Source organism: Xenopus laevis, chromosome 8S, assembly GCF_017654675.1.
Source record: "Xenopus laevis strain J_2021 chromosome 8S, Xenopus_laevis_v10.1, whole genome shotgun sequence".
In the NCBI taxonomy this organism is placed as follows: Eukaryota; Metazoa; Chordata; class Amphibia; order Anura; family Pipidae; genus Xenopus; species Xenopus laevis.
The window spans coordinates 79683270-79710902 of NC_054386.1; the positions used below are offsets into that span (position 1 = coordinate 79683270).

A 27633-nucleotide genomic window follows, 5' to 3' on the forward strand; every position below is an offset into this window, starting at 1 on the left:
TACACAGAGGCCCAAATAGTCCTCCCCCAGGCCACTAAAAACTGACTGTTTATGGAACCTTACAGCAGCCCCTCTGGCATTTGCCAGAACCCACAGATTGCCAGTCCAGCCTGGATAGCCCTCAGCTGTCAATGGGTTTTAATGTTGACGACCCTGATACAAATCTGTGGGTGGCACAATGCATGGAGCATATTTGTTTTGCCTTTGAACTGAGCTGCTGCCATGTGGGTACCCAGAAGACTGGTCTCACTTTTTTGCCTCTGCACCCCACCCCCCAAAAAAAATAACAACAGCAGCATTCATGTTCCAAAATGTTTTTGTCAAGTTGTCTTCCTCTAGCACAGGGATCCCCAACCTTTTTTTTACCTGTGAGCCACATTCAAATGTAGAAAGAGTTGGGGAGCAACACCAGCATGAAAAAGTTCCTTGGGGTGCCAAATAAGGGCTGTGATTGGCTATTCGTTAGCCCCTATGTGGACTCTCAGCCTACAAGAGGCTCTACTTGGCACTATACTTTCAAGCCAGGAATTTAAAAATAAGCACCTGCTTTGAGGACCTTGAGAGCAACATCCAAGGGGTTGGAGAGCAACATGTTTACAAGCTACTGGTTGGGATCACTGCACTAGCTTTTTGGACACTATAATTGTATTTTTCCTGCCTTACAGCTGTTGAACTGCAACGGTGGTACCAGAGATGGTGGGAGTTGTAGTTTATATAATACCCAAGCTGGACGTCACTAATAAAAAAACACAGTTACAATAAAAAAGACTTGCACAACAGAGGCTCCCTGTGGCCCTTTAGTGGTTTTTCAGCTAAATTCCTTAAAATCCGGTGTCTTTAATTTCCATAACTTTGGGATGATTCAAGAACAGCTGAGGAGCCAGCGGCTGGCAATCCGCCCTCTATAAAAATACTCCAGTGCCCATGTTTCATAACGTCTTTTCACATTCACATCATTGTATAACTTATTTGCCAGCTGGCACAGGAATGGGTTAGATAGGTTTTATATATTGAGTGCCCGCATAGAGAGCGTAATAACAAATAATGGATAGGTGATCTATAGATAGACAGATAAATAGATACCACTGCCAGATAAACATAGAAATTTCTATCCAATTCTTTCCATGTCTTGCTCACTATTCATAAGTTCCACAAGTGCTAAATATAAACATCCGAAAACTCTCCGCAATGGAATGTAACCAAACATAGTGCAGATCAGAGCACACCATTTAACTTCTCTCATTCCCCAGAGACATCTGCAGAGTAGCTTCCCTCTTCATTACAGTTCTTACTTCTTCCCAAAGAGACTTTCAACAAGCTACCTTACCATCTCATGTTCTTTTATTGAAATTACTGCTGTGCACACCTCGTCCTACTAGAGAGAAGTTGATTATACAAGGATAACGCCTTTGCTCTCACTGAGTTGAACATTTACCACCACCATCAATCAGCCCTTAGAGAATCTGCTATTAGAAGACAGAATAGTTTTAACTGTTCAACTACCAGAAAGATCTACAGAATATACCAGCTTGCTCCTTTTTACCTGTACTAGAGAGTTCTTTCCATACCTGCAGTTTGCATATAGTAGTGACTGTGCTGTTACATTAGACCTGTAATAGACATGTATGTCATATAATCAGTGTGGACTGGGGGGTTCTTCAGCCCCACCCCATTGTGTTTCTTCCCCAGTGGATCAGGTATGGTGGGGCCCACAAAGGCCAAGGCCCACCAGGATTTTTCATTGGGTTCCAGCAGCCTAGTTCAACCCTGCCTATAATAGTTATGGTTAGTTTTGGTAATAGTAAAGGTTGCCATGGAAAAAGCCAGCCCTGGTATGTATCCAATCAATCAGATGGATACCACGAGGGGTCGTACACTGCACACCCATCTTTCAGTTGTTCCCAATCATTTAGGGCTTTTACACACAAGCGTTTTTTGCTGCGCTCCCCTGCGTTCAGCTTTCTTCCATTCAGCCGTAGAGGAGTGCAGGAGTAAACACACAATTATTGTGAAGGGGGCTGTACTCACACAGACGCAAGTAAGTGCCAAACGCAGGTGGGATGCAGCATGTTGCCTGTGTTCGGTGCATACATGCGTCTGTATGAGTACAGGCCCATTCACAATAATTGAGTGCGTCTACTCCTGCGCTCCCCTGTGCGTACTCCTGCGCTCGCCCATGTGTAAGAGCCCTTAGGCAGACAAACAAAACAATTATAACAGGAGGAAACCTAATGAAGATATGCTGGAGTCCTTTGCCCTAAAATGGAGTCTATGGGACATGGCCTTTCCGTAATTTGGAGCTTTCTAGATAACGGACCCCACACATGTACTTGCTTTTCTATGAAGCCATCTTAGCTGCTGTGATATTATGTCACTCTGCTTTTTATTATGTCACTATGGCAATCTGCTAAACCAGTACAGGTATGGGATCCATTATACGCAAAACCATTATCAATCTCAAGCTCTGAATTACCGGAAAGGCAATCTTCCAAATAGACTCCATTATAAGAAAAGAATTCTAATTTTTAAAAATGGACTTCCATTTCATCAGTTATAATAAAACAGTACCTTGTATGTGATGATAACCAAGATAGAAGTAATCCTTATTGGAGACAAAACATTCCTATTTGGTTTATTTAAAGGGGACCCGTCACCTGAAAAAGTTATTCTGAATCCTATTTAATCACGTCAATCAAGCAAAATAAACTTTAATTACACTATATAAATTATTTGAATCTTGTTTCCTTCGGTCTGGGAATTCATAATTACAGAAAGCAGGCAGGAGCCATTTTGTGGACACTGTTATTAAGGCAAGCTTTGCATCATCTCAGAATCTTGTTTGTGCACCAAAATGGGGGACCTGATGTCCATCCCCATGCATGGGTTACACAGTTAAATGGTAAAGATAGTGGGGGAATGTGGGGAGTGCAATGCCATCTAGGAAGTGCTGAATGGAAAGTGAAAGTAATTGCCTGCCCCGCCTCTATGCCTAAGGCGTAGAGGAGGGGCAGGCAATATTTGATTGACAGCTGAGATTTTTAAATGAGTTTACAATAGCTATGAATGCTTTAAAAAATGGATTTCATGTTTAATTTGAAAATGACTTATTATACAGCTTTTTATGTCTGGGTGACAGGTCCACTTTAATGTTTAAATGATTTTTAGTAGACTTAAGATAGGTATATTTCAGGTGCTGTACATACTTTCTTACCAGTCATTTTTAACTGTTCTGATACGGTCAGTGAACTATACGCCTCTGCAAATTTGTGAATCGCTTAAAGCAAAGATCTATTCTGAACTGCTGTAAATATACTGACATCTGAACAATGGATATGTGAGTGTAACCCAGAAAACTTTTGTAGCTCAACAAGCATCAACATAGCTGCAAACTAATACCAGGATTAACATTTTGCACATGCAAAACAACATTGATTGACATGGTTTAATTTTCCCGATTATATGCTTTGTCCTTATGAACAGCATGAAAGTCAAATATTTTGCTTATTCGCTTACTCCTTTACCCTGATTTGGCACTCTTGGGTTTATAGTGTGGTTCTTCTTTAGTTGCTTTTAAGTAATATCTATCTATTTCTATCTATCTATCTCTCTCTCTCTCTCTCTCTCTCTCTCTCTCTCTCTCTCTCTCTCTCACTCTCTATCTCTCTATCTATCTATCTATCTATCTCTATCTCTCTATCTATCTATCTATCTATCTATCTATATCTATATCTATCTTTCTATCTATATCTATATTTATCTATCTATCTATCTCTATCTATCTCTCTGTCTATCTATCTCTCTATCTATATTCTATCTATCTATCTATCTATCTATCTATCTATCTATCTATCTATCTATCTCTCTCTATCTATCTATCTATCTCTCTATCTCTCTATATCTATCTATCTATATCTATCTATCTATCTATCTATCTATCTATCTATCTATCTATCTATCTATCTTTCTATCTATCTATATCTATATCTATCTTTCTATCTATATCTATATCTATATCTATCTATCTATCTATCTATCTATCTATCTATCTATCTATCTATCTATCTATCTCTATCTATCTATCTATCTATCTCTCTATCTATCTCTCTATCTCTCTGTCTATCTCTCTATCTATATCTATCTATCTATATCTATATCTATCTATCTATCTATCTATCTCTATCTATCTATCTATCTATCTATCTATCTATCTATCTATCTATCTTTATCTATCTTTCTATCTATCTCTCTATATCTATCTATCTATCTATCTATCTATCTATCTCTCTCTCTCTCTCTCTTCTCTCTCTCTCTCTCTCTCTCTTCTATCTATCTATCTATCTATATCTATATCTATCTTCTCTATCTATTCTATATCTTATTATTATCTATCTATCTATCTATCTATCTATCTATCTCTGTATCTATCTATCTATCTATCTATCTATCTATCTACCTACCTACCTACTTCTTATCTATCTATCTATCTATCTATCTATCTTATCTCTATCTCTCTATCTATCTATCTCTCTATCTATCTATCTATCTCTCTATCTATCTCTCTATCTATATCTATCTATCTATCTATCTATCTATCTATCTATCCATCTATATCTATATTTCTATCTATATTTATCTATCTATCTATCTATCTATCTATCTATCTCTCTCTCTCTCTTCCTCCTCTCTCCTCTCTCTCTCTCTCTCTCTCTCTCTCTCTCTCTCTCTCTCTCTCTCTCTCTCTCTATCTATCTATATTCTCTCTCTCTCTCTCTCTCTCCCTCTCTCTATCTATCTATATATATCTTCTATCTATATCTATCTATATCTATCTTTCTATCTATATCTATATCTATCTTTCTCTATCTATCTATCTATCTATCTATCTATCTATCATTACGTGTATTAGTGCATTAGGTAAGCTATACAGTGTGTAACTAATATTTGGGGGGGGATACAATTTGACTGAAAGTGGAATAGTGCACCCTCTGTTGGTTATATGAAAGAATCACAGTGACTGCAATATCACACAGCGCCATCTGTTGGTTATATGAAAGAATAACAGTGACTGCAATATCACACAGCACACTCTGTTGGTTATATGAAAGAATAACAGTGCGCCCTATGTTAGTTATATGAAAGATTAACAGTGACTGCAATATCACACAGCACCCTCTGTTGGTTATATGAAAGAATAACAGTGCACCCTCTGTTGGTTATATGAAAGAATAACAGTGACAGCAATATCACACAGCGCCCTCTGTTGGTTATATGAAGGATTAACAGTGATGGCAATATTACACAGCGCCCTCTGTTGGTTATACGAAAGATTAACAGTGATGGCAATATCACACAGCACCCTCTGCACATGGTAGTGGGACAGTGGGACAATGCACACAGTAATCCGTTTGGCAATTCTCTGTAACCATCAACTTTGCAAAGAAGTCTGGTTGATCGCTGGGGGGGTCGCTTTGGCGGAATGTGCGCTGCTGGAAGACAGGGCTGTAGTTGTGTCTAGGCTTATACTAGAGTCAATACGTTTTCCCAGTTTTCGTAGGTAAAATTAGGTACCTCGGCTTATACTCGGTCGGCTTATACTCGAGTACATACGGGTACCTCTTAAATATGGTGAGTAGGTATTCTTTCCAGGGAGGTTTTTATTAATGGTGGTACCATACTGACGCACGGTGGATGTGTTTCTGCACTTTTTATTGAGCACTTCACATATTTTCAAGCCTATGTTAGTGTGTTAGTCCTGCTAGGTGGACAATTTTGGTGGGAGTTACAATCAAATATTTATACCACAAATACAGTGCCAATTGGACTTTTCTGCTTCTATAATATATACAACACCTGGGGGAAAATGTCCTTGTCTTTTATATTCTCAGATACTTTCAGCACTGCTAAACAATTAGATTTCTCTTTTTACTAAACCTGCCATGCACTGAACATTGTCCTGGTAACATTGTGGTCTTTCCCCCATCAGAAAAAGAAAAATATATAGGGGTTGGTCTATCATGCTGTGTAAAAAGTGGAGTGAAGCGTGAAGTTATCTAGAGCAACCAATCAGCAATTAGATTTCAACAGTTGTAAATCAAAAGCAAAGATCAAAGATGTTGAGCTATGCGCAACATCAATGGTAATGCTTCAATCCACTTTTTACACAGCATGATATCCCTACATGTTCTAAACAGGGGCGATCCTGGCCCCTCCGCCGCCTGAGGCAGAAGCAGTTGCTGCTGCCCCCCCTCCCCCGGAAATTCGCTCTTAAAGTACCAGGAGCAGAATTTTTGCTGCCCCTGGTACCTAGTGGAGCACTGCCGCCTGAGGCGACAGCCTCGACCTGCCTCATTGACGAAGCACCCCTGGTTCTAAAACATAAGTATATATCATTGATCATCAGTTAAAATCCTTACTGTGAGTGCAAATACACTGCTTATCTCTATAAAACACTATATACACTACAGAATCATAGAGCTTGTCCCAGGGATATGTCAGGGATAATTTGCTCGCATGTTACGATAGAGTTTGGATACTCTGTTTTAGGCAGTGCGTTTTTTACGAAAATGAATGGAAAACAGCTACAAGCAGTTCATGCAAGGCCAGATTTGAGGAAGCGGCGCCCAGAGGCACTTTTTAAATTAAAGGCACTTTTTAATTAAATTTCAGGCTGCAGAGGCAGCAGAAAATGTGCCCAGTGTGCTACTGGCCTAAACGGGTAATACAGGCCCAGATTTGGTTGAGCTATAGATTACATAGGTAGGAAAGGAGGTTCATAGCAGAATTATGTAGGATGATATGCGTTATTTAAAAAATATTGTAACATAAAGTAAATCTAACCCCCTGCTTACAACGAGAGCAAATGATTTAAGCGATTGACAAACTGTATGCACAGCTTTGCTCATGTAACAAAAGAAAATATCCAATTACAGTTTGCGTCCAATGCCCTTAACAAATATGGCGTTTCCCACTATGGGCAAAGGAAGCGCCCATAAGAGATTTTGATTGCCTTTCTGTTTCTGCTTTAGACGTAACAAATGCCTATTGGCTAAGAGTGGGGCAGGAAACCAAAGACGGACGTCTGTATAGTTTCTCGCGATATTGTGCGCGCACAGTGACAGAGCATAGAATAAGATGGAGGTGCCGGGGGCAGAGACTCAGGTGAGTGAAATTGGTGAGATCGTGTTTGAACTGCGGTACTGCGTATTACCGAAAGCTGCTGTAAAATAAGAGTCTGTAGCGTCTGTATTTAGACAGGGGAGTCGACGTGTTGCGTGCACACACTGTACTGTACGGAGACACATTGGTTAGAGGGGACTTTGTGCAGCAAGTTGATATACAAGAGGTTGTGTGAGGGGTGTTTGTACGGCGGTCATGACTGGGTTCTGGACTGGGCTGCCTTTGCGTCATCACGTTTTATCCGTCGCCGTTTTTCATTGCGCCTGCGAGGTTCTAGAACTCCCAGAGTGGCTTTTGTGTGGGTCCCGTGGTCCATTTTGCCGGGTGGGGGAGGGGATAGGATGGGAGTATGTGATCTTTTATTTTTTGTGAAGCAGCTTTTTTCCTCGGTTAATATAGTTCGGGTGGCGTGCGTAGTAATTTGTTAGGCTACAGGAAGGGCATCTGTGCAGTTTGTGACTCTGTAAGAACGACACAATAAAGCTGCTGTCTGGATATGCTTGCCTGTTAGTGTGTACATGTTACACAGCTGCCGGCTACTAACTGTCACCTGTACAACCACTAATGTTTACTGGAGAAACATATCACTTCCATGATGGGGGAGATTGGGAGAAGGATTCCCCATAATCCTTTGCTAATCCACTAAACACTTCTCTTGCTACTTTATTATGATGTTATCTGATTCACAGACCCTAGGGGTTAAGGGCACACCTGGAGATTTGGGGAGACTAACCGCCTCTTCTTTTGGGCGACTAATCTCCCCGAACTGCTTCCCCATGTCTTCCGTCTGCTTCAATGAAAAAAACGCCTGCCCCAATGCACTCGCGGCAATTCGATTTCCGAACTCGCCCGAAGTCTCCTCACAAGAAAACTTCTGAAATCAAAGAGCCGCTAGTGCATTGGCGCATGCATTTTTTTTTCATCGAAGCAGACGGAAGACACGGGGAAGCAGTTCAGGGCGATAAGTCGTCCCAAATTCGAGGCGATTAGTCGTCCCAAATTCGAGGCGATTAGTCGTCCCAAATTCGAGGCGATTAGTCGTCCCAATTAGAGGCGATTAGTCGTCCCAAATTCGAGGCGATTAGTCGTCCCAAATTCGAGGCGATTAGTCGTCCCAAATTCGAGGCGATTAGTCGCCCCAAATTCGAGGCGATTAGTCGCCCCAAATTCGAGGCGATTAGTCGCCCCAAATTCGAGGCGATTAGTCGCCCCAAAGAAGAGGCGATTAGTCGCCCCAAAGAAGAGGCGATTAGTCGCCCCAAAGAAGAGGCGATTAGTCGCCCCAAAGAAGAGGCGATTAGTCGCCCCAAAGAAGAGGCGATTAGTCGCCCCAAAGAAGAGGCGATTAGTCGCCCCAAAGAAGAGGCGATTAGTCGCCCCAAAGAAGAGGCGATTAGTCGCCCCAAAGAAGAGGCGATTAGTCGCCCCAAAGAAGAGGCGATTAGTCGCCCCAAAGAAGAGGCGATTAGTCGCCCCAAAGAAGAGGCGATTAGTCGCCAGGTGACTAAATCTCCCCGAATCTCTAGGTGTGCCCTTACCCTAGGGTCACAAGTGTTTTTCCTGGTGATCAATGTAACACTTTTTATAAGAAATTTAAAGAAAAATATCCAGTTCTTCTGTTGCGCAACTATCATGGCAGGGGTACAGAGCTGTGCACAAAAGGGTCACTAGAGGTGTCATTAAAAGAACCCAAGTTATAACAAAAAGTATAACAACAAGAGGAGAACTAAAGCAATCTTGTAAGCAAAGCCACCATGTCTGTTATGTCCCGTTCCAGGGGCTATAGCTGGGCATGGATGTTATGAGCCAGGAACAGATCAACTTCCAGTGCAAATGCTCCTGTTTGGCAATCAGTGTCTGTCACAGCAAGTAATGTGGCAAATAAAAGCTAGTTAATTATGGGGTAGTTGGGCTATTCTGGAGAGAGTTTGAGTTGTGAGGGTTATTTGTGCAAGAAGCTTACAGGGAGCTCCACACAAACATAACAAGCTGAAAAGTTAACATAATTTCAAGCAACTTTGCAATATATATCAATTTAAAAATATGCAGACTTTACACGCTTTTTATGATTTGTAACAGTTCCCTAAAGCTGGCCATAGATGCAAAGATCCGATCATACGAATCATCGTACGATCGGACTTTCCCATCTCCCGACCCGCCACTACCCATTCAGATCAAAGTCTTACCAGTCAGATTAGTTAAAGAACAGATCAGCAATGTTCTGCCCCTGACAGCAATCGTACGATATCTATGTCCAACCAAAGCTAGTGACAGTCTCCCACTGAAAATCGTACGATCGGCAATACACGCAGAGATATTATCGGCAGCCGACAGAAATTTTCTAACCTGTCCGATCGCCCAAACGACCGATCTCCGCCGGACGAAAAATGTCGGGACTCTCCACACACGTTCCGAAAATCGTACGAATCCTCGATTCGTACGATCAGATCTTTGCGTCTATGGCCAGCTTAAGCCTAGCCCCCTGCTCTCCTGCTGATCTGTCTGACTACTTTGCTGACTACCGTTACTTTGTATCAACAGCCAGCTATCCTGAGCCTGCATCCTCCAAACCCCACAATTCCCTGCACATGTGATTGCAATAAGGAACAGAACATCACGGTGCAATGCATTGTGGGTTATGTAGTTCCTGCATGCTGTCTGTAAGCTGTGGAGAAGTTGTTACAATTTGTAACATCAGTGTTTAGTCCCTTCTTCCCTGCCAGGATTTCAAATGTTGCAGAAAGAGAAGAACTGTTAAACAGCTGAATTGCAGCATAGAAAATGGCATTTATTTATACCTTTTGAAGAAACAACTGTGATGGGTATATTAGGGGTTTCTGTGTTATGTGGACCTCTTTATCAAATTTTGGTTTGAAAGCCGGCATTTCCCTTTAAGACAATCTGTCGAGGGGCCAATCTTGGGCGATGCCGGACTGGACAGTGATAACGGATGCCAACCTACAAGGTTGGGGAGCGACCTGGAACAACCTGTCCGTACAGGGTCTATGGTCTCCCAGCGAGTCCAAGTTGCCGATAAACATTCTGGAACTTCGGGCTGTCAGATTGGCCCTAGACCGCTGGTCGCACCTGCTCCAAGCCAAGTCAGTGCAAGTACAAAGTGACAACTCCACCACTGTAGCCTACATCAACAGACAGGCAGCAAAGCAGATCTGGGAACTGCATCTGGAGGTGTTTGCGGAACTTGAGACATTGGGGGAGTCCCCACATCGACTTGATGGTGTCCAGAGCCAATCACAAGGTGACAAGTTTCTTTGCCCAGTCACGGGATCCAATGGCAGTGGGCGTGGATGCCATGACACAGAGCTGGTGCTTCGACCTCTCCTACAATTTTTTCTTCCCCTTCCCATGTTACCCCAGGTACTGAAGAAGATCAGACACTCGCACACAACAGTAATTGTGGTAGCTCCCTACTGGCCCAGGAGAACGTGGTTCTCGGATCTTCAGGAGATGTCCATAGCTCAACCAGTGCGGCTAATGGCCAGAGACAACCTTCTGATCCAGGGTCCAATAGCCCATCACAATCCGGGCCTATTCGCTTTGACTGGGTGGTTGTTGAAGCAGCCATCTGAAAAAGACAGGGCATAGCCGAAGTCATTGCCACGATGCTAAAGTCGCGCAAACCCACGTCATTCGAAGCTTATCACAGAGTATTGCGCAGCTATTGGAACTGGTGAGAAGAAGCACAGTTGCCCTTCCTCGAGTGCAACATCCCAAGAATACAATCTTTCCTATAAAGAGGTCTCCAACTGGGCCTCAAGTTGAGTTTGTTGAAGGTGCAGGTATCGGCGATATCCTCTCTCTTCCAGTCACGTCTAGCCCTGGATGCTTCTGTTCGTACCTTTCTGCAAGGAGTAGCTCATGTCGTACCCCCATTTCGACCTCCTATTCCAGGATGGAACCTCAATTTAGTTTTGGAGGCTCTACTGGATTCTCCTTTTGAGCCTCTAGCATCCATTTCTGACAAATGGTTAACCTGGAAGTTGGTATTTCAGAAGAGTTTCAGAGCTCAGTGCTCTATTCTGTGATCCAGCATTTCTGGTATTTCATAAGGACAAGGCGGTACTATGTTCAGTTCCTTCCTTTCTATCGAAGGTGGTGTCTTCATTTCACATGAATCAGGAAATCGTGGACCCATCCTTGTGTCCGGAACCCAAGAACTCTAAAGGAAAAACTACTTCATCTCGATGTGGTCAGAGCTCTTCGTTGGAATTTGGAAAGATCGAAGTCCTTTAGGCGTTCCAAGATGCTATTTGTAGTGCCAACTGGACCTCGATGAGGCATGCCAGCATCCAAAACGACTATTGCACGATGGCTCAAGGAAACTATCCGTCATGCATATGTTTCTAAAGGAAAATCGACACCCGAAGGTGTACAAGCCCATTTCACAAGGTCAATGGGAGCTTCCTGGGCATGGCGCAACTCCGCTTCCTTGGAACAGATCTGCAGAGCGGCTACCTGGTCATCTGTTCATACATTCACCAAATTCTACAGATTACACGTTTTCCTCAGCAGAGACATCCTTTGGCCAGAAGGTGTTGCACTCCGTGGTGCAATAACATGTCGCTTCTTTCTCGCTCCCACCCGTCTGTTTTCGGGGCTGCTTTGTTAAAGCTCCACATAGACGCGATGATTCTTCTTGCCGAACGACCGATTTTAGGGAAGCCCGACCAATCCTTCGAAATTATCGTGCGGTTAGTGGTATTTGAACGATCGTACATCTTACGATTTTTGGCCAACATTTGTCGGGAAATTAATCAGCCAGGTCAAAAAATCTTTTTTGATCCCAGTGCATTCTATCTATGTTTGCAGGGCCAAGCAGGCAGCTCCCCTTTGTTTTCCTGGCAAATTGGTCTTTTTAGTTGATGGTCAATTCGTACGATCGTTCTGAGAAGATCGTGGTCTCACGATCAGGATCTGATCTTTAAAAATCTCAACGTCTATGGCCAACTTAAGTCCCCATCTGTGCCCTGTGTTCCCCTAAGACGACAGAGAAAACTGGATTTTTGATACTCACCTTTAAATCTGTTTCTCTGTAGTCGACAGGGGGACGCAGGGCACAGATGGGGTTAGCTCCACTCTCCAGGAGGCAGGACACTTGTATTAATTAAAATAAGGGGCGTGCCAGAGGGTCTGGCTTAATCCCTCCTGTACTGACCTATTCAGTTTGTACCAAGGAGACTGTTGAACAATATGTATATAATCAACCTGTAAAACTTTTAACTTGCAGAACTGCAGCGATTAGGAATATGGAGCACACAGGTGGTTTGGAAAAATCACGCCTTCTTTATTGAAAAAGTAATGGTAAAATCATCCCTGCAGTACATATGTGGACATGACCTCCCCCACACTTTACGCGTTTCGTGGCATCTCGCCACTTCCTCAGAAGCTTGCAGAACTGGTAATTCAGGGAAATATTCCCTCATGGACCAACGTGGTCAATATCTCGCGTAAGGGCGGGAAGCCCCGTGTCCCCCTGTCGACTACAGAGAAACAGATTTAATGGTGAATATCAAAAATCCTGTTTTCATCATCACATAGACACTTATTTTGATACCAAAATATTGCTTTCCAGTTATTCAGGTTCTGCCTTTCTCTGTTTCTGTAGAGGCAATCTAAAAACCAATATCAATAATAAATATCAATATATAGGGCTGACTTGACCGCTTTCCAACTGCAGCTGTGTTTGTGTAGAATCTTATGCATAAAGTGCCCTGGGGAAAACTCACAAAATTGGATCTTGCATAAAACTGTAGTAAAAAGATTTTCAGGTGTATACTAACATTTTACTTAGCTTTAACATCAAATTCACAGACTTGAGTTTATTTTTTCTATTACTGATTTTGGCATTATTAACTGAAGACCGCTTACTTGCTCTGAAAAATAGCTGGATTCACAAAATGGAGCAATTTAAATAAGTAATCCATTTTTATTGAATTTCACCTTTGTGGATGGTGTCATCTCCCACTTTCTACTCAAAGGAAAAGAAAAAGGTTAAATCACTGAGGGGTGACAAATGTCACTTACCTGATACCCCGAGCGGGTGCTCCTGTTAGCAGAAACTTCACCAGCCTGTGGCATCTTTCCTTCTCCTTTAAAGGGGTTGTTCAGCTTCCAAACACTTTTTTCAGTTCATTTGTTTTCAGATCTGCAATCTGTTTCATTATCGTATCCAACGGGTGGTCATGTTTTTTACACATTGACTGGAAACTCCCATTTTTCTTTAACGTATCAATTTTTTAATTTTTTTGTGCTGTCTGTATTCAGTTTTCAGAAGGTTTGTCTCTGTATTTTCTTATTTGCATATTTGTAAGGGCTTGTGGCTTTTTCTTTTTCTTCAGACCAGTGTTAATGGCACAGTTGGAAGTGAAGCAGCTGTTCCCCCTGAGCAACCAAATCAACAACAGCAGCAACCACCTCCTCCAAATGCATGGCAAGTTATTAAAGGAGTCCTATTTAGGTGAGCGTCATTTTCTACCAATTTAAATATCGGGGTTCCTGTCTTTACCCCTTAAAGGAACAGTAACATCAACAAATGAGAGCGTTTGAAAGTAATAAAAATATAATGCAGTTATGCCTTGCACTAGTTAAACGTTTGTGTTTGCTTCAGAAACACTACTATTGTATATCTAAATAAGCTGCTGTGTAGCAGTGGGGGCAGCCATTCAAAGAAAAGGCACTGGTTACACAGCAGATAAGCTCTGTAGAACATAATGGTGTTATCTGTTATCCACTATTTATCCTGTGCCATATAGCCTTTTTTCAATTTCCACCATGGCTACTCAGCAGCTTGTTTATATGAACTATAGTAGTGTTTCTGAAGCAAACAGATCAGTTTTACCAGTGCAGCTCAACATTACATGATATTTTCATTACTTTAAAGCACTTTCTCTTTTTTTTTTTTTTTTTACTGTTCCTTTAAAACTGCTGCTCTCTTGTGCAGCCATTTGGTGAACTTGTTACCATATTAAGCAGTTTTTAGGTGCCATTCAGTCAGTATCTTGGGTCAGCCAGGGAATTTTCCCTACTGACAGGTAGTAGGCAGTAGTTAAATACTAATTATATAAATCAGGATGTCTGTGCAGCATGACCTAGCAATAAGCAAGGTGTGGTCTGACAGTATTTGAAGCATGTAAAGTAACTAATGAAAAAAAATCTTAAATATGGAAATATGTAGGCATGACATTAGAAGTAACACATCCTAAGTTTGCTTATAGGCTGTACAGTGAGAAACCACAAAACTTCTAGTAGAAAATGTCATCTGTTCTGAGCTCAGTGTGGCAGGGAACTTTTAGTGGGTAGTGGCCCTTTAATTGCTAGCCATTGTGAGGGAAGCCAGCACCAAGCATTGCTAGATAACACATGTTTTGTGAGATTGCTGTATAACCCAGAAACATTGAATCTCTATCTCCCTTGTACTTTTGTCTAATTTACATAGATTCTATTATTTTCTTGTATTTTAATCACATAATACTTGCTCACAAACGGTTACTTTCTTTATTTATGTTTGTCACCATGCTTATGTGACTCTTTCAGGATTTTTGTTATATGGGCCATCAGCAGTTGGTTTCGCAGAGGCTCAGCACCACAGGACCAAGCAACACCCACTGGAGCACCCCGGCCACCCAGCCGGAATCTTTTTTCCAAAGACACCTTAATGGTATGATATAGTTTGTTTAGTGTTTAGAACAGTACACCTCTTTTTTTTCAAGCTGTAGAATTCTCTTCGATATTTCTAGTTTCCTTGGGAAGATAAGTGACAAGTTGTTAACTGTGATGCTTTTTATTTCTCCTGCAGGATCTTCATGTTTATCTCTCTGAGAAAGAATCCTTCACCGAGTTTAACGTAACTAGTGCTGTTTTCTGGGAACAGCGAGACCTGGTTTATGGGGACTGGAGCAGTGGGGCTAATGGGGATGGTTGCTATGAACAATACTCTGAGATTCAAGTACCAGAGGTAAGCACAGACAGAGCAAACTACGGATGTTTTATCATTTTTTTTTTATATTGGTGTGTTTTCATTTTTTGTGATTATTTTGCTCCAAATCAGGAGTTTTATGTACCTTTTAAGGTTCCCTCTCCCTGGTTTGGTGAGCGTTGGATTAGTGGGTTTTTTTTTCTTTATCAATCTATAAGAGCATAGTTGTAACAGTCAGTTACAGAAATACCTAAAAGGGGGGCTAATCAGAACTGCAATAAAACCATTTATTTGACTTTGTTATTATGGATGAATTCATATATTACATTGGTAGTAACACTGAAACACTTAATTTATTTAAATAAAAGCTTATATTTAAACAAAAACTTTAAAGGGGTCCTGTCACCCAGAAAAATTATTCAAAATCCTATTTTATCACATTAGTCAAGCAAAATGAACATTAATTACACTATATAAATTATTTGAATCCTGTCTCCTTCAGCCTGGGAATTCATAGTTATAGCAAGCAGGCAGGAGCCATTTTGTGGACACTGTTATTAAGGCAAGCCTTGTATCATCTCTTGTTTGTGCACCAGAATGGGGTACCCGATGTCCATTTCCATGCCCTTGCTACACAATTAAACAGTAAAGACAACGGGGGAATGTGTGGAGAGTTGTGACCTCTAGGAAGTGCTGAATGGAAAGTCCCCGCCTCTATGCCATTGACATAAAGGAGGGGCAGACAATATTTGATTGACAGCTGAGATTTTTATGGTTTAATAAAAATAGAAATTGGATTTCATGTTTAATTTGAAAAGGACTTTTATTATACAGATTTTTGTGTCTGGGTGACGGGTCCACTTTAAATTTAAAAATTATCACCAGGTATTTATATAGCGCTAACATATTCCACAGTTCTCTACTTAATTGTGTACAACATTTTTCACCATGCTATAAAAAACTAGTAAAACACTTTTTGGCTAATGCCAATACTGCTTTAATTTTTGAATTTAGGAGAGCCACTGATATAGCAGTGCTCAGAAAGTGTAATGAAGGAAATTATGGCTTAATTACTTTGACTCTTATTTATCAAACCTGTTCTATGCTTTTGCTCCCATATGTTTAATGTCTGGGTTTTTTGGACACGCTTTTTGTTGAATTGAACTATGTTGGGAAGGGTGTATATCCTCTTGACCATTTGCCCAGTATTGGTATTCAGTGCTCATGGTAAAATCTGATTTTCCTCTTGCAGGGTGTCCAGAATAATGGAACCTTCTATATTCATGTTTATCTCACCAAGAGTGGCTTCCATCCAGATCCAAGTCAGAAAGCACTATACAGGAGGCTGGCTACTCTGCACACATCTCGCAGTAAGGAGGTGGTTTCTATCTATCTCTCATCTTTTGTTGTTTCCCTAGCTTGGCTTTTGGTTCTTTTCTTTTGCACTTTCTCCATTTCTCACTGGCTCATTTGCTTTTGCTATCTTTGTTTTCAGTGCTTAATAAATACAAACGGCGACGATTTCTGAAGACCAAAAATCTTTTGACTGGGGAGACAGAGGCTGATCCAGAGATGATCAAGGTAGGAATTTCAGAGAGAGGCTTTCTTTCTTGTTGGTGGTTAGTATACTCTGTTGGCAGATGCAGCAACAGGCTCTAATAGTGGACTTCTTTTCTATTTTAGAGAGCTGAGGACTTTGGTCCTGTTGAAATTATTTCTCATTGGCATCCAAATCTAACAATAAACATAGTTGATGACCACACTCCTTGGGTGCAAGGCAGTGTTCCACCACCTCTGGACCAATGTAAGTTATATTATAAGATGATATAATGCCCTGATCTCTTCAAATTTGATATCTGCTTTTTTTTTGTCCTTATTTTTATTAAAGGGAAACTTATTGCGAAAATGAAAGTTTAATATAAGCTTCAGCATAGTGAAATAAGAAACTTTATAAATACAATCAATTAAATATTCTTTACAGTTTATGTCCAGTATACCTCTCTCAGCCTGTCTTCATTCAGGAGTTGGGTGTCAGATAATAATTTTCAATTAGATCCAATATATCTTATAGGGGGCTCCTTTTGCCTAGAAGATATATTAGAGCTCACTCTATTAAAATCACCAGACATCATGTCTCTCTACATGCAGGATTAGTGCAAAGGCAGTTATTTTGTTAGACTTTGTTTTTTACTGGAATCAGTTATTTGAGTGAGCTCTAATTCATCTGCTAGGAAAGGAAGCCCCCCCCTATAAGATATATTGGATCGAACTGTCAATGACTGTCTGACACCCAACTGCTGAATGAAGACAGAATGAAGAGAAACCGATGCTGTGAGAGGGATATTAAAGATAAACTTGATTATCTCAGAAACAATGCAGAATATTTAATTGATTGTATTTACAAAGTTTCAGTATGCTGAAGCTTATATTTCATTTTTGTGATAGTTTCCCAGATTTACAGGAAAGCAGCTTGGTTAATATATGTCATGTCCATTTTTTTACTTGGAAAGAAATCCGATATTTTAATGACTTTCATTTCAGTATGAATGTTTGGTTCCCTGGATAGCTGCAAAAGACATTCTGTATATTAATAACAAGTACTTCCACCAAAGTAGGTGCTGAACTGCACAAGGGCAGTTGTCATTAGCAGCCATTGAGCATTTTAGTTTTTCTCTGCTTTATTGTCCATCTTATAGTTGACATATTTGTAAATCTATGCTCCAGTGTATTTTTTGAGAATTTTGTATGAATTTTTTCTCCTTTTTGCAAATATTTTCCCAGATGTGAAATTTGATGCAGTCAGTGGTGATTACTACCCCATCCTATATTTTAATGACTACTGGAACCTGCAGAAAGATTACATTCCAATTAACACAAGTGTGTCTGCATTGCCTCTGCGGATAACTTTCTGTCCCCTGTCCTTGTGGCGGTGGCAGCTGTATGCAGCACAGAGCTCCCGTAGCCCCTGGAATTTTCTAGGAGAAGAGCTGTATGAACAATCTGATGAGGAGCAGGACTCTGTTAAGGTGAGCTTGGAATATTTAGTGAATATCAGGGATACAAAGCCTTGGCTATACTGGAAAATATGCATGGAATGAAAAAGTTTCTTCAATGTTTGTTTTTTTTTTTTTTTCCCCTTAACTCTCTGTGGGATTTCTATATTACATCTCCGTTGAATTTCAGAGTAGAACCCGGTCTGTCGTAGACAGGTGGTTGATTCTAAATCAGCCATAATTTTGCAATGTTCTTTCATCTTTCTCTCAGGTAGCGCTTCTGGAAACCAATCCATATCTCCTGGCTTTAACCATCACAGTGTCCATCGTACACAGTGTCTTTGAGTTTCTCGCCTTCAAGAATGGTACCCTTTTTCTATTACTTCACAAGCTATGATGTATTGGAGTGAGGGAATTAATACAAAGGGTGCCAACTGATGTAAAACTCTGAGATGCTCCAACTATCTTCTGTCATTGTGCTTGTTTCTAGACATTCAGTTTTGGAATAGTCGTCAGTCTTTGGAAGGTCTCTCCGTGCGCTCCGTTATTTTTGGGGTGTTCCAGTCTTTGGTTGTCCTACTCTATATTTTGGACAATGAAACAAACTTTGTGGTGCAGGTCAGCGTTGGTATTGGTCTGCTCATCGATTTTTGGAAGATCACAAAAGTTATGGATGTCAAGGTGAGAAGCCACTACTAAGGCACCATTTATTCTGTTTCACTTGTCCTTTTTGCTTTTATATTAACCACATTCAAGTCAAATGTGTATTAGTGGTATTTACTGCATTACTATGTTGTTGGCCTGGTGTATGATATAACGTTCCAAAATATAGATTTACCTATTCTTGGTTAATAGCAGCTTCAGTTACTTGTTGGCCCTGTTTAGATCCTACATAATCATAGATGAATCTTCATTTTGAACAAGGGAGGTATAAGGCCCTTCAATATTTATTTTTAAATATAACTTCTTCTGTCCCCTTCTTTTTTTACATTGCTGGTTTCAATTTGAGTCTTGTCTGAAAGAGAGAGAGCTGTTTTTTTTAATAAAGAAAATCTATCAATTGCTTAAATAAATGCATGCATTTTAAATTATTTGTAAGGTTGACAACAAGCTTTACAGAGTAGTATAAAAGGAAACAAAATAAAAATTCATTTTTTAAATTCAAATTTAAAATAAGTCATCACTGCTGGTCTACTGTTTAATGCTTATTGGAAAGCTTAGCATTTGTTTATATCCCATTTACCACTTCATTGATTACTTTAAATAATGTTGCTTGCATTACCATGTACATTATTTACTAGAAAAGCTTTAAAACCAATGTTTTTCTTGATCTTTATATTTATAGTTGGACAGACAGAACAAAGTGGCTGGCATCTTCCCTAGGCTGACGGTGAAAGACAAATCCACTTATGTTGAGTCATCTACAAAGGTCTATGATGGTGTAAGTAACAAATACTTCAGTGTATTTTTCCCACATACCAGTGCTAGTGAATCAACAGGCAATTTAAACTGATTGATGTTTTTACAGAGCTTAGGTTGTTTTGTAATAATGACATTGATTCAGTGCTTAAAGGAAAACTATACCCCTAAAATGAATACTTAAAAGAGATACTGACACTAAAGAAGTAGGGTAGAAATGTTGTACATTATGTTTTGGGCTTCTGCACCAGCCCAAGGCAACCATTCAGCAGGGAAGATCTGTGTCTCCAAAGATGCCCCAGTAGCTCCCCATCTTCTTTTCTGCTGATTCACTGCACATGCTCTGTGCTGCTGTCACTTATTGAGCTTAGGGACCCACTCACAATATACAGTACACATAAAATATAAATGTCACAATATAAGACATACCGGTAATAAATTAGATAAAATAATAAATACAGATAATTACTACAGTACAGAAACCAGTGCAATTAGCATCAGATTTTAATAATCCGCCTAGCATCAGTTGATATTAGAGGCCAACCTCATTTTCTGCTTAATACTTTGCGATGACCCCTAAGCTTAGCTTCTCAACAGCTGCTCAGAGACCACTAAGAATGTGAGTGTCACAGACACTTTCCAAGATGGTGACCCCTTGTGACAAGTTTGAAGTCCTGGATCATTGCTGCTATTGACAAGCTGAAACTTTAGGCTGGTGCAATAAGTTCTGTATATAAAATATGGCATTTTTAGCCCTATTCATTTGTAGGGTTTAGTTCTCCTTCAAGTTTTGTTACATACCCATTATTTGCATAAAGTCGTTTACAGTATTGTTTGATAAAAAACTTTATTTTTCTCTAAATGTGGGGTGTGGTTTATGTAGGACAGCTGCCAAATGGAATCTTAAACTATAATTTATTCATTAACCATTTCTTTAGTGGCACATCAGAAAAAAACATCAGTCCAGGATGCTGGTTCTGGTGGCCCCACGTGAGCTGCTGACAGTATATACTACATATATTGCAGGACACTGCAATAACAGGAACAAATGCAGAAACTCTAACTCCCCTTCGGGCTCTTCTATTACGTATGACCTTGGATAAGTTTCAGGTGTTGTACCTGCCTGATTTCACCTGTACTGCCCAACTGAATGTCTGTATATGGATTTGAAGTAACTTCAGCAGGTCTTCCTGCTATTCTGCTAAATAGCAGTCAGTCCATCAAAAATTTAATTAATGATGTCCTTTCTCTGGATGGGCACAGGTGAACATGGAAGTGAGTAGAGTTGCAGGCAATCTTTAGAGTGTTTTTCATTGCTTTTATTAGAAATAAAACACACGCACACACGCGACTTTTGAGAGCTGGGGGACCCCGGGCCAAGTACAGAGAACTTTCAAAGCCAGATCAATCGGGCAAGGTTCTACACAACACGTCTGCTTGTAGATGAAGTCCCGAAGCCCCTTCCGCTGAGTTCTTTTTTTTGTTATATTGATATTACAAAGTAATAGATCATTACAGGTTTTGACTTTAATTCTGCACGTAGACATATTGTATAATAATGGCTACATGCCCAGAACTGTGACCATGAGTATGACCATGAAAATAATTGCTGTATGCCTAAAATTATAACCATGTGAATGAGATACGAGCTTCCTTCTTGATAAACATGTTTGAGTTAATTACCTCAACTCCTGCTGTTCCCTGGTCTCCAGCTAATGTTAATATATCTATTAATTATCTCAACTCCGGTTGTTGTGCACTCCATCCAATGTCAATACATCCATAATGTAACCAAGGAGCCATATTGGATACACTTGATCACACTCCCATTCATACATGGTCTGCCATGTCACATTTGTATCACACATAGTAATGTGCAAATATTTGTATCTGTGTTGCTTTTATGTGAAAGTTGATGAAATGGTTATCCTTCTCTTTTGTAGTTGGCTTTTAGGTACCTGTCATGGATCCTGTTCCCATTACTGGGGTGCTATGCTGTGTACAGCCTATTGTATGTGGAACACAAGGGCTGGTATTCCTGGGTACTCGGTATGTTGTATGGATTTCTCCTCACATTTGGTAAGTTTGAAAACTATTTGCTGGACTTATTGCTACATGTTTGAAATATACATCGGCCTTTATGAACTATGACAGGGAGAGCATTGTTCTACCATGTAAGGTTGCTGGAGAACATCTGTTGTGGCACTTCCAATAAACTCACAATTTTAAAAAAAACTGTTAATTAATGGAAAAAATTCAAATGTGAAAAAAAAAACGCAATTTTTTTGCATTTATAGGCTTAAAAAACTTTAATTTGTGAGTTTACAAACTTGAATTAAAACTCAAAAATTAACCATCAAAGGCAATTGTTTCTGTGGAGCTGGGCCCAGTTAAAACAAAATTATATTGCTCATAACCCCAATTTAACACCTGCGGCGCTCCTGAAGATGAGTTTAATAGGGATCACTGTTTGTTTCAAGAATATTCACTTCCCCGCTCTGCAGCTTTTGGAGTACTCCCGCTCCAAATGTATAGAAATCTGTAGTTAAAAATTAAAGGGCAAAGAGACAAGGGATCTTTTCCAAGTGCAGTATTTAGTTATAGTTCAACATATCCCCGCATACAAAGTTACACTCACATGATAAAAAAAATAGTAATCGCATATAAGTTTCTTATCTGTCCGTATGTCTCGCTCTCTGTCCCACTCTGTGTGTGTGTTTGGCGCTTACAACCAGTCCCTCTGGTCTGGATTTGGAGCTCTCTCAATTCACACTCGTTCTTGGAGTAGTTTCAGATATACGGACTCCTCACTCTTTGTCCAACACGTTTTGCGAATTCCGATCCGCTTTCTCAAGGAAGAAGTTCTTAAAGGGATCCTGTCATCGGAAAACATGTTTTTTTCAAAATGAATCTGTTAAAAGTGCTGTTCCAGCAGAATTCTGCACTGAAATCCATTTCTCAAAAGAGCAAACAGATTTTTCTATATTCAATTTTGAAATCTGACATGGGGCTAGACATTTTGTAAATTTCCCAGGTGCCCCTGGTCATGTGACTTGTGCCTGCACTTTAGGAGAGAAATGCTTTCTGGCAGGCTGCTGTTTTTCCTTCTCAATGTAACTGAATGTGTCTCAGTGAGACATGGGTTTTTACAATTGAGTGTTGTTCTTAGATCTACCAGGCAGCTGTTATCTTGTGTTAGGGAGCTGCTATCTGGTTACCTTCCCATTGTTCTTTTGTTTGGCTGCTGGGGGGGAAAAGGGAGGGGGTGATATCGCTCCAACTTGCAGTACAGCAGTAAAGAGTGATTGAAGTTTATCATAGCACAAGTCACATGACTGGGGGCAGCTGGGAAATTGACAATATGTCTAGCCCCATGTCAGATTTCAAAATTGAATATAAAAAAATCTGTTTGCTCTTTTGAGAAATGGATTTCAGTGCAGAATTCCGCTGGAGCAGCACTATGAACTGATTCATTTTGTAAAAAAATTTTTTTCCCATGATCGTATCCCTTTAAGGAAGTGGATCAGAATCCGCGAAACGTGTTGGATAAAGAGTGAGGCGTCAGAATGCATTCTAATTTAAAACGTTCTTCGTGCTAATCTTGAGCAAGTGCATAAGCAGTCACCTGTCTGCAGTGCCAAGTGTGTGAGTGCACTTGATTGAAAGGGAGCCAGCCATCTAAACATAATCTGACTTGGGTGGGAAAGTAAAGTTTAGGAACATGGCTTCAACACTCACATTTTATAGCATTCAAGACAAAGCATTTCTTTGTCTATGAGAAACGCCAAAATGTTCACTGGTGTGTTGTTTATATGCGTGGGATCAGTACAATATGAGGACATTGTTCAGTTGCCTTTTGAAACAGTACAGGGAGCTCTAGCTGGGGTAATTTTAGAACACCAAAAAATTAAAAATGTTTTACTGGAATGGCAATATAGTGTACTTGTGTCCTGCCCTGGTAAAACTGGTATGTTCACTTCAGAAACTCAGCTATAGTTTATATAAACAAGCTGCTGTGTAGCCATGGGGGCAGCCATTCAAGCACAGGATACACAGTAGATAACAGATAAATACTACTATAGTTGCTGCTGTGTAGCCATGGGGGCAGCCATTCAAGCACAGGATACACAGTAGATAACAGATAAGTACTACTATAGTTTACATAAACAAGCTGCTGTGTAGCCATGGGGGCAGCCATTCAAGCACAGGATACACAGTAGATAACGAATAAGTTCTGAAGAATCCCATTGTATATTACAGAGCTGTGTATCCTGTGTCTTTTATTCTTTTTCAACTTTGAATGGATGCCCCCATGGCTACACAACAACTTTTGTATATATAAACTATTGTAGAACTTCTGAAGCAAACACTCCAGTTTCACCAGTGCAGCTCAGCAGGATATTATTTTTCCATTATTTTAAAACATTTTCAGTTTTTGGTGTAACTGGTCCTTAATAGCCTGAACAAAATGTTCTCCTTTGCAGCTCTCTAACCTATTACCAGCCAGTAACCAATCAGTGAATTGGGGCATATGAGACATAACTGTTCAGTTTGCTTTTGAGCCTTAGCACGCAGGCAAACTATACCAGTAATTTATGTTGGTGATATTTAAAGCTTCAGTGACTTATATTAGAAATCCTTATTTTGTGTATTTACTTGTGTAACTGCTCTAATGACTTTTTTCCTTTTGTAGGGTTTATCACTATGACCCCCCAGCTGTTTATTAACTACAAGCTGAAGTCTGTGGCCCACCTCCCATGGAGGATGTTGACATACAAAGCCCTGAATACCTTCATTGATGACCTGTTTGCTTTTGTCATCAAAATGCCCATGATGTACAGGATTGGCTGCCTGCGAGATGGTAAGACTATGCTCATGTAGTGAGATTTGTAAGGAAGAAATATTGCAAAGTGAGCAAAAATGGACAAGAAAATGTGGGGTTATTGTTTTCAGAGCATGTGCTAGAGTGATGTGCAATCCATTACAGGTATGTTAGGGAACGAGGTTAAAGGATAAGCAGAGGTATTTCATTTCATTGACATTTGTTTTGTTTTCCAATCAGTATAGTGTAAGTTATGTAGTGAATTTAGGGATTTTTTTAAGCATATCCCTAAAATAGAGGTGATCTACAAGTGTATTTTAGAGATATGTATAGAATTATTTTGTACCCTGAATTTAAAGTGGCTGAATTATTTTTTTAAAGGGGAAGTTTGCATTAAACTTTTAGTATGGTGTGTGTGTGTATCTATCTATCTATCTATATATATATATATATATATATATATATATATAGATAGATAGATAGATAGATAGATAGATAGATAGATAGATAGATAGATAGATAGATAGATAGATAGATAGATAGATAGATAGATAGATAGATAGATAGATAGATAGATAGATAGATAGATAGATAGAGAGATATATAGATATATAGATATATAGATATATAGATAGAGAGATATATAGATATATAGATAGAGAGATATATAGATATTAGGCGTGGTAAGGATCGCACTCACAGGTCTTAATCTCGATAAAGTAAATTTATTCTGGACAAGAGCACTTGTCCAGAATAAATTTACTTTATCGAGATTAAGACCTGTGAGTGCGATCCTTACCACGCCTAATTGATGTTACTGTACTTGGACTGCACCCAGGCACGCTTGACTTCCATTTCGTGAGTGCCGGTCTTTTTTGCTTTAGATATATAGATATATAGATATCTATATATATATATATCTATATATATATATATATATATCTATATATATCTATATATATCTATATATATCTATATATATCTATATATATATATATATATATATATATATATATATATATATATATATATATATATATATATATATATATATATATATATATATATATATATATATATATATATATATATATATATCCTTGTTCAGCTCTGTTTTTCATAGCTTTCTTTCAGGCCCTCTGCTATTTTTCCATTTTGGTTTTTATACTGCCCCTTGGTTGCTCTGACCAGATAACCTTTAAATCCCAAACTTGAGAGTTACAGAATGAAAAATTAAAATAAGAAAAAAAAATATAAAATGTACACCAATTGCAAACTGTTTTAGAATTCAGCTGTCTACACCATTCTGCATGTTTCCCTAAAGGGGGAGTGCAAAACAGTAAGTATAAGATAATAACTGGATTCTCTATATCTCACTCGTTAAAGAGGAGCAACAGTCCAGAGGACACCCATCAAAGAACCAACCAATAGAATAATGAAGCATCTGGTCTGCTCCATTTGAAAGAGGTTGCGGCTGCAATCTTTGTTCCCACCACCATTGTTTCACTCTGGGCTAGGTCCAGTGCCTAAGTTTTTTAACAGCAGTGATTTGGAAAAAATTCCTGAGATTGCATGTGTTAAGGTGGCCATACACGGAGAGATCCGCTCGTTTGGCGATGTCGACAAACGAGCGGATCTCTCCCCAATATCGGGCTGATCCGATCGTGGGCCCTAAGGCCCAATGATCGGATCCTACGGTGGCTTTATGGGCGGTCGGATCGTGGGACCGCATTGGGGAAGCCCCTCGGGGGGGGCCCATACACAGGCCAATATGCTGCTGACTCGGTCTGTTGGCAGCTTTTATTGGCCCGTGTATGGTCACCTTTAGAAATTTATGTTAGAGGTAAATAGAAAATATTGACTGTTTAATAATTGTGTCTCTGATTGCTTCTGTCACATTCATTTTTGTTTGTATTTGTTTATGCTTGTTTGGTTTGTTTATGGGACACTTTTTTTTTCTGTTACAGATGTGGTGTTCTTTATATATTTGTACCAGCGTTGGATTTATAGGGTGGATCCCACACGGGTAAATGAGTTTGGAACCAGCGGAGAAGCACCAACTCCTCTTCCTGCCCAGGATGGACCTGCATCTCTTACACATGGCCAAGAAGTCAGTGCCCCACTCAAACCAGAGGAAGATAAAAAGAAGGACTGATTTGCTTCCTGGTTTCCCAAATACCCATTTGAACTGTTCTGCCCCCTTTTGGGGGGTATATTGGCTGCTGTTTTATATATAAAACCCCTCCTTACCCTACTCCTTTGTTGAGATGGCGTATCCCTTTTTACGTTAATGTGTATATGGAACTGGTAAGGTTTTGTCTTTTCTCTGCCCCCTCTTTCCGTTTGCCTCTCTGTCAACTCTGTTTCTATGTCCTCTTATCTTTCTCCTTTCTGTCCTTTCTGTCTAGCTCTCTTCTTTTCCACTTCTCTCCATGATTCAGCTGTGCCGTATCTCCATGCTCTCTTTTTTTTTTTCCCCCTCCTTTCTACACTGCTCTAGTGCAGGATCAAAATGTGCTATTCAGGTTTAATAAATATGGCCTCTCTTTAATGATCGGCTGCTGTTTGTGCAGCAGTCTTGATCTTCAGATTTCAAACTTACTGAACAAATGCCCTAGGTGCTGTCTCACCACCTCCCACTTGATCAGTGTGCCTGGTTGTGCTTCTAGCCCTCATAGGGTTTTACTTCAAATTTTGTTAACGTCGAAAGTGGGCTGTGTCCTCTGTATTGGCAGTTCCATCTCTGTAAACAGCACTGCCGTCTGTGTGTGTCATGTGTCTCAGGTTTTTCTCATCTGTGTACAATAATTTATAATGTAACTGATAGAATATGTGTTATAAAACATTTTCTAGAAGCCAGAGATAATTCAAGGGGGATCTGTTTCAGTTTGTTTGGATATTATGGGTAGGGGGCCACTGACGTGCCACTTAACCATGCCAAAGTCTAATTTAAATTACCAGCCATAATTTCTTTTTTTTTTTTTTTTTTAACGGAAAGGGAAGAAATATAGGCATTGCTGGATCCCTTCTGGCACCATATTTGACCCCCTGCTTTGGCAATTTGCTTTCTTTGGTACAAAGGAATCTGGGAATAAGAAATTGCAAATAAAGCTGTTTCTTTCCCTTTAAAGTTCTCTGTGTTTATGAAGGGCTACACAGGTAACTTTAAACATGTTGGTTCATGAAGTCTTTCTGATTTTTTTTTTTTTAACCTACTTCACTTTATTTCCCTACCTCCTATTAATTAAGTTTGAGCTATCCTAAAATAATTTGACTTTTGATATGTA

General features: G+C 39.8%; 1 protein-coding gene across 1 annotated transcript; it reads left to right on the plus strand.

Moving 5' to 3' along the window:
- The first annotated feature begins 7007 nt into the window (after positions 1 to 7007).
- clptm1.S (cleft lip and palate associated transmembrane protein 1 S homeolog) lies at positions 7008 to 27476 on the plus strand. The gene is made up of 14 exons (XM_018233176.2): positions 7008 to 7158; positions 13536 to 13654; positions 14731 to 14854; positions 14993 to 15151; positions 16365 to 16482; positions 16608 to 16693; positions 16796 to 16916; positions 17894 to 18138; positions 18377 to 18470; positions 18596 to 18786; positions 19451 to 19546; positions 21468 to 21603; positions 24218 to 24385; positions 26314 to 27476. The coding sequence occupies exons 1-14, from the start codon at positions 7132 to 7134 to the stop codon at positions 26499 to 26501; spliced, it is 1872 nt and encodes a 623-aa protein (XP_018088665.1). The 5' UTR covers positions 7008 to 7131; the 3' UTR covers positions 26502 to 27476.
- Positions 27477 to 27633: the final 157 nt, after the last annotated feature.